The 7,500-nt window shown below is 25.9% G+C and overlaps 1 protein-coding gene across 5 annotated transcripts in view; it reads left to right on the forward strand.

The window, feature by feature from the left end:
- Ets98B (DNA-binding protein Ets98B) overlaps nt 1–7,500 on the forward strand; it is a 63,395-nt gene that overhangs the window by 11,198 nt on the left and 44,697 nt on the right. For 2 of the 5 annotated variants that reach the window (XM_085662184.1, XM_085662183.1), the window contains one exon: nt 3,577–3,786. The exons of 1 other annotated variant lie outside the window; for it this stretch is intronic. In XM_085662184.1, coding sequence (XP_085518310.1) covers nt 3,679–3,786 — 108 coding nt within the window. In that variant the 5' untranslated portion in view covers nt 3,577–3,678. Of the gene's footprint in view, nt 1–3,394; nt 3,787–7,500 lie in introns of those variants that run through there. 2 more of the 5 variants (XM_085662185.1, XM_085662182.1) reach the window with 2 other exon arrangements.

Raw genomic sequence — 7,500 nt, forward strand, 5'->3', positions numbered from 1 at the left:
AAAAAAGATAGATTGTGTATATATAAATAAAAGTTATAAATAAGTGTTATTCATTAAATGCCGCATATTGAACCAGATAAAGAATATAATCGAATGGTAAAAGAAAGTAATTGAAAAAAAAAAAACAACATATTGGATATTGCACGATCTATAATAAACGTATGTTACGTGTATCTAGTTAATAGCCATTAATTAAATTGATCGTGAAATTAATTGAAATAATATACTACATTGGATTTATATATGACAATATTAATGAAGTACAAAGAGTGAGAAAGAGAAAGAGATAGATAGATAGAAAAGATAGAAAGAGAGAGAGAGAGAGAGGGGGGGGGGAGGGAAAGAAAAATATTAGATATGATTGAAAAGATATATTAATATTTATTATATTAAAAAAATAATATCAATGTACGATGTTACGTTTAATTTCAATTAATATCAGTGGGCTATTAAATTAAAAAAGGAAAGAAGAAAAGAAAACGAGAGAAAGTGAATATTATAATAAAACATACGAATATAATATACATAATAATACATATATATTTATATGTGTGTGTGTGTGTGTGTGTGTGTGTGCGTGGGTGTGTATAATGAAATAAAACAAAATAAAAAAAGAAGAAAATAAAAGAAATGTTAAAAATAGACAAATAGAGAGAGAGAGAGAGAGAAATATAGAAAAGGATCAATGGAGATTAAATGAAACATAAAAAGAGAAAGCAGATATTATAATAAACATACAAAACATATATATATATATATATATATATATATATATATATATATATGTAAATGCATATAATAAAATAAAGAGGAAGAAAAAAAAAGAGAAATAAAGTAGAATATTAAAAAAGATAGGAATAGAGAGATAGAAAGAGAGAGATAGAAAGAGAGAGAGAGATATAGAGAGAGAAAAGGATCGCAAGTGTAAGTAAATCGAGCGAGGCCGTGGCTTTTACAAGGCGAGACCGATTTTCGAAAGGCGAACTTCTAAAGGTCGATCGCCTCGCAATATTTCTCAGATCGTAACGAGAAAGTAAGGTCGCGCCCGTCCGCGTCGTTACGAACGTCGCCGCCATTGCCTTCGTTTTATTTCTCCCCTTTACATCTCCCATCACCGTCCCATCATCCCTCCTATATCCTCCCAACATACACCCCACCTATCTGTCAACCCGGCACCAGCCCTTTTTTTTTTTTTTTTTTTTTTTTTTTTTGTTGTTATTCCGCAGGATGATGAAGAAAGCCTGTTAATTCTGACATCTCTGCGTGTTTTCTTCTTTTCTTTTTGTTTATTTTTTGTTTTCTTTTTTTCTTTTTCTTCTCTTCTGGTTTTTTTTTTCTTTTTTTGCCTTTTTTTTTGTCTTCTTTCTTTCTTCCTTTCTTTCCTGCTCTTTCCATGGAACGCACGTGATTCGTTAACGAGACGTTCGATTATGTTAAACGCTATTTAAACAGCTCGATAAATATTCGTAGGAGTGCCTTTTCTTTTTCTTTTTTTCTTTCCTTTTTTTTTCTTTTTTTTTTTTTTCTTTTTTTTTTTTTTTTATTTTTTTCTCTTTTCTATTACATTCGTTTGACCGATTCGAAAGTTCTTTTTCTTTTCCTTTCTTTTCTTTTTTTTTGTTCTCTTGTTTTTTCTTTTTCTTTTTTTCTTTTCTTTTTTCTTTTCTATAAATCAATACGCGATATTGTCGTTAGTCAATAATGATTACGTTATTGTTACTGTTAAATCGTTTTGCTAAATGTAGATATTAAGTAAATTAAATTTAAATTAGATATTACAGTAGTGTATAATAATATATATATATATATATATATATATATATGTATGAAATTATATAATTTTTGCATGAATTAAAAATTTTTTAAATGAAGAAGGAAATGAAATGAAACATAAAAAATGAAATTAAAAAAATAAAAATGAAATTCATTTATATGAATTTTATTTATTCAATATTATTTCCCATATATTTATATATTTATATATATATATATGTATAAATATAATTATTATATATATATATATAAATATAAATACAAATATAAACACATATATTTCTAAGAACTAATACAAATATCATATATATTGAACGATCATAATATCTAATATTTTTCTAAATCTTATATATATATTTTTTAAATAAATATAAATAAATAAATAAATAAATATATATATATATATATATATCTGTCCATTCGTATATCCTTTCGTCCATTTGTCCATTCTTTCGTCCATCCTACCATGAATCCTTTCGTTTGTCTCTCATGCTTGTGTGCATGAATAATGAAAGGATAAATTTGTCGTAAAGATTAACATTCGAGTAGATGGATTATAACAAGATGAAAAGAAAAAAATAAAAACGATTTATTCTCATTTATAAATACACAAACGGAAATAAATGTGTCTATAATGTTACACATACATACACACACACACACATATATATATACATATATATATATATATATATATATATAAATAATATGCGATGAGCATGATCGAGAGTCACACGTTTATCTCGCAGCATCTCGATGAACATCTTAAAAGAGTAACCGTGCGTAACATTACGCAGGATTACGCAGCTATTTTTATGATTATCCTTACGAACCGAGAGAATCGTGAGATCGTCCTTATCGTAGTCGTAGTCATAGTCATCTTATTAAAACTGTCCTTGAAAAATTATACTTATTACAAATCTGTCCACGTGTTTCTTTTTATATCCCTATTTATTTCTATTTCTATTTCTCTCTTTCTTTCTCTCTGTCTTTCTCTCTCTCTCTCTCTCTCTCTCTCTCTCTCTCTCTCTCTGTCTCTCTCTCTCTCTCTCTCTCTCTCTCTCTGTCTCTCTTTGTGTGACTTTTACACGTTCATCCTTTTAATTTTCAAGGACACGTTAAAGTTATTTATTATATCAGTTAAATACATAGGCATGTATGCATCATGTACATAAAACGATCAATTTGTATCATTTTTATAAGAGATATTATGAATGATTTATAATGTAATAGATGTTTCTTTTCTCTCTCTTTTTTTTTTTTATTTGCTTGTTTATTTGCTTTTTTTTTTTATACACACGTACTATTCTATACGAAGTATATACACACACATATATATATATATATATATATATATATATATATTAAGTATCAAATATTTGTAATTTATATTCATCGTAAATAATTATATTGTTACATTAAGAATAGATATAATATTGTAAGATCAAAATATTACACGACGATCAATGGAAAATATTAATTAATTTTTTTTTAATAATACAACCCACTTAAGATAGATTAAAAATTTTTCAATATATAACACGTAAATAGATTTGTATCAAAGTTAAATGGTTACTATGGAATAATAATAATGTTTAGATAATGTAAATAGAAAAGAAATATATGTTTACATTAACAGATCTTATTTCTTAGTACGCGAGGTATAAGAACAAAAGATATGAATGAATCGAATATGAAAGATCTTTTCTTTGTATAGGTAGGCATACATATACACACACACACACACACACATATATATATGTGTGTATACATTTTTGTTGATGTTTTTGATTGGTCTATAAGATCTACGACGAAGTAAAGGACGAAGGAATTCTTGTGTTAACCAATTTGTATTTAAATCTTTTCCTGTGCTCTATCGTGTAACATCGTGTCGAGAGTTTAGAGATGAAAGAGGAGGAGAAAGAGGTGAAAGAGAAGGAGGAGATGGAGAGGGAGGAGGAGGAGGAGGAGGAGGAGATGAAGGAGGAAGGATATCGTGCGAGCACGCTCGAGGTACCGTTTCCACGCTTACCTTACCTTTTGAGAATAATCATAAACATTTTAACGAAAACTTTTGTTTAAAAAGAATCCTTAAAATGTTCAAATATATTATGAAAAGGTTATGAAATTTTAATGATCCACTACATCACGTATAACTTAATTTATTTTCAATCAAATTTATTATAATTTAATTTATATAAATTATTTTAATGAATTGAAATTTTTATAAATTATATTGATATCATTGATTTTTATTTCTTTTCTTTCTCTTTTGAACCTTTTTTTTTCTTTTTTTTTTCTTTTTCTTTCTCTCTTTCTCTGGTATTTTCTAAATATGAATAGGAATGATATGGAATAGATTCGATTGAATATACGAAGTATAAACTTTTTATCATTGTCGTTTAACAAACGAAACGATCGACGGTAAGTTTAAAAAGAACAAAAAAAAAAGGAAAAGAAAGAAAGAAAGTTGGCGAGAATGAGAAAATTGATTGAATGAGAATTTGAATTCTATTTGATATTAATTTTGATCAATGCAAAAATTTGCGCTAGAATTTATTTCCATTCTAATAACAATTATATTATTGTAATTCCAATGTCGATTAGAACGTTCGATATTTTTAAATAATCGGTTGAAATGAAAGCAAAAAAAAAAAAAAAGAAAAAAGAAAAAAGGAAAGAAAAAAGGTAATAAATAAAATACATAGACTAATGAAAAAGAAAAAGGAAAAGAAGAAAAACAACAACGAAAAATAAAAAACAAAAAAGGCAATTAATCCTAATTAGAAATCGCAAAAAAAAGGAAAAAAAAAAAATAGAAGAAAGGAAAAAATAAATCGATCGCGTAGATCTAAACGAAACGTGTCATAATTAAATCCTGACGTATAAAAAAAAAAAAAAAAAAAAAAAAAAAAACAAAGAAAACAAAAAAAAACAAAAACAAAAATTTGTTCACGTAGAAAATATATTTCTCCGTAATTATCATATATTTTCAATTAATTATCAAAAAGATCAATCAGAAAGAATTAGCTAATATACGAATCAATCTCGATACCTAATAATATATCGTCGATTGATCGATTATAAACGATACGGATCATTATATCTCTCGTACGTTGGTGATGTATGTGTGCGTGTGCGTGTGTGTATGTGCGTATGTGTGTGTGTGTGTGCGTGTGCATGTAGTTGTTAATTAAATAGAATAATGAGAAAAAAAAGAACGATATAAAAGAAAGAAAAAAAAAGAAGAGAGAAAAAAAAAAGAGAGAATAAAAAAAGAAAAAGAAAAAGAAAAAGGAATCTAATTTCAGTGGCAACCTTATTTATTTCTAACGTTTGAGTAAATTCGCGCGAGGAAAGCGTAGCGACTGTTAGATTTAACGTTCTGTGAAGTTTTGCAATGGGATTAACTGTAAGATTCGAATAAATACATATGGTATATATATATATATATATCATTTATTCGATATATATATATATAATGTAAGTATATACATATGTATGTATTCTAATTCAAGAGAGACCGGAATCCGTGATAGACAAATGCCATGAATGTGCCGTTTGTTTTACACGCATATCCGAACGAATGATAGAGAGAGAGAGAGAGAGAGAGAGAGAGAGAGAGAGAGAGAGAGAGAGAGAGAGAGAGAGAGAGAAAGAGAGAGAGAAAGAGAGAGAGAGAGAGAGAGAGAGAGAGGAACAATATGCAGTACGTATGCACCCGTACGTTCCAATTAATGTTTAGATCTTCTAATACCGTCGTTCTTAACTCGAGTTAATCGTTTAATTCGATCTTCTAATCAATTACGCGACGTTAATTAAAAATCTCGTTAAGTGATTCTATATATATATATATATATATATATATATATATATATATAGAATATATATATAGTTCGAATATATATATATATATATATATATATATATATATATATAGTTCGAATATATATATATATATATATATATATAGTTCGAATATATATATATATATATATATATATATATAGTTCGAATATATATATATATATATATATATAGTTCGATCGTACGTGACAAATATTGAATAAAAATAGGAATAAGTATGAATAATTTTTTTTTTCCTTGAGCAATTAACGTCAAATAATTATTTCACTATATCGTTTCTGTATAACATTTTTTTGTTTTCTTTTTTTTTTTCTTTTTTTTTTTTTTTTCAATTTATTTATCATTATTATTGTCTTTCTCTCACTCTCTCTCTCTCTCTCTCTCTCTCTCTCTCTTTCTCTCTCTCTGTCTCACTTTAATCATTTATTATTAATTATTTAACATTAATTCATTGAACGTGAGTAAGCGAATTTTTTTCTTTTTTTTCCTCTCTCGTTCTTTTTCTTTTTTCTTCTTTTTTTTTTTTTATTCTTTTTCTTTTTTCTTTGAATTCTCTTCTTCTTATTTTTTTTTCTTTTTCTTTTTCTTTACAATACAAAAACTATAATGTGGAAATTGAATTTAAAATTAAATCGGAATGTAGGTCTCTAACGAAATCTATGTTCAAAACTCTATGGAATTTTTTTTTTAAATTATTCTTATCAATATTTTGTTAATAATGAATGATAATACTAATAATAATAATAATAATAATAATAATAATAATAATAATAATAACAATAACAATAATAGTAATAATAATTGTACAAATAAAACGATAGTATAGAATGTTAACGTTGAAACTTGAAAGCATACTTTCTTTTCTTATCAAATTTAAAATAATCGTCGATCTTTCTCTCCCTCTCTCTCTCTCTCTCTCTCTCTCTTTCTCTCTCTCTCTTGGAAAATCATTGAAAAACTCGATAGCATTTAGCAAAGAGGGTATCTCGACGGGAGTAAAGGAATATTGTCGTTAACCTTGAAAATAATGTGACGTTAACGGAGGCAAAATAAGCGTGTAATATAAATGGAGATAAATGCAGGGGAAGAAAAAAGGAGAGAGAGAGAGAGAGAGAGAGAGAGAGAGAGAGAGAGGGTGTATTGCACTCTCGCAGCATGTGCATTACAAAAAGAATCTTTTTAAAAGAAAATTAATTGCCATGTATAATCAGGTAAGAACGAACGTAGGATTATATTCGTGTATCTTACATGTTTTAAAATTGGCTTAAGTAAATTACATTTTAACGTGTCCTCCCTTTTATCATTAATAACATTCGTATTCAGATATTTATCTATCGTATATCTTCGTAATTGTTCGATTAAAAAAAAAATATATATATATATATAACCTGTGTCAATAATGTCATTGTTATTATTATATATAATAACGAGGAATATTATTGTATCATTGAAAATTATTATTAGATCACGTCGTTATGTTTAATAAGAAAAGTTTATTCGTTAATTTATAATAGAAAAAAAATTAATAAGTATATATATATATATATATATATATATATATATATATATAAATAGAATCAAGCGACGTTTAAAAATCGCGAAGGGAATATTATTTAATATTCAATTAATTCAGTTCATTGGAATTAATTCGAATCTAAGTATTTATGCATTCATTTACTTTTTTCTTTTTCCATCTCTTTATTATTATTATTATTATTATTATTATTATTATTATTATTATTATTATTATTATTATTATTATTATTATTATTTTATTTATTATTATTTTAATAATACAAAATATAAACACATAAAGATTTTGACATAATAGCTACGTTATAAAAGTATTATACATTTGTA

This window comes from Vespa mandarinia, chromosome 17, assembly GCF_050613455.1.
Source record: "Vespa mandarinia isolate Hongniang chromosome 17, ASM5061345v1, whole genome shotgun sequence".
In the NCBI taxonomy this organism is placed as follows: domain Eukaryota; kingdom Metazoa; phylum Arthropoda; class Insecta; order Hymenoptera; family Vespidae; genus Vespa; species Vespa mandarinia.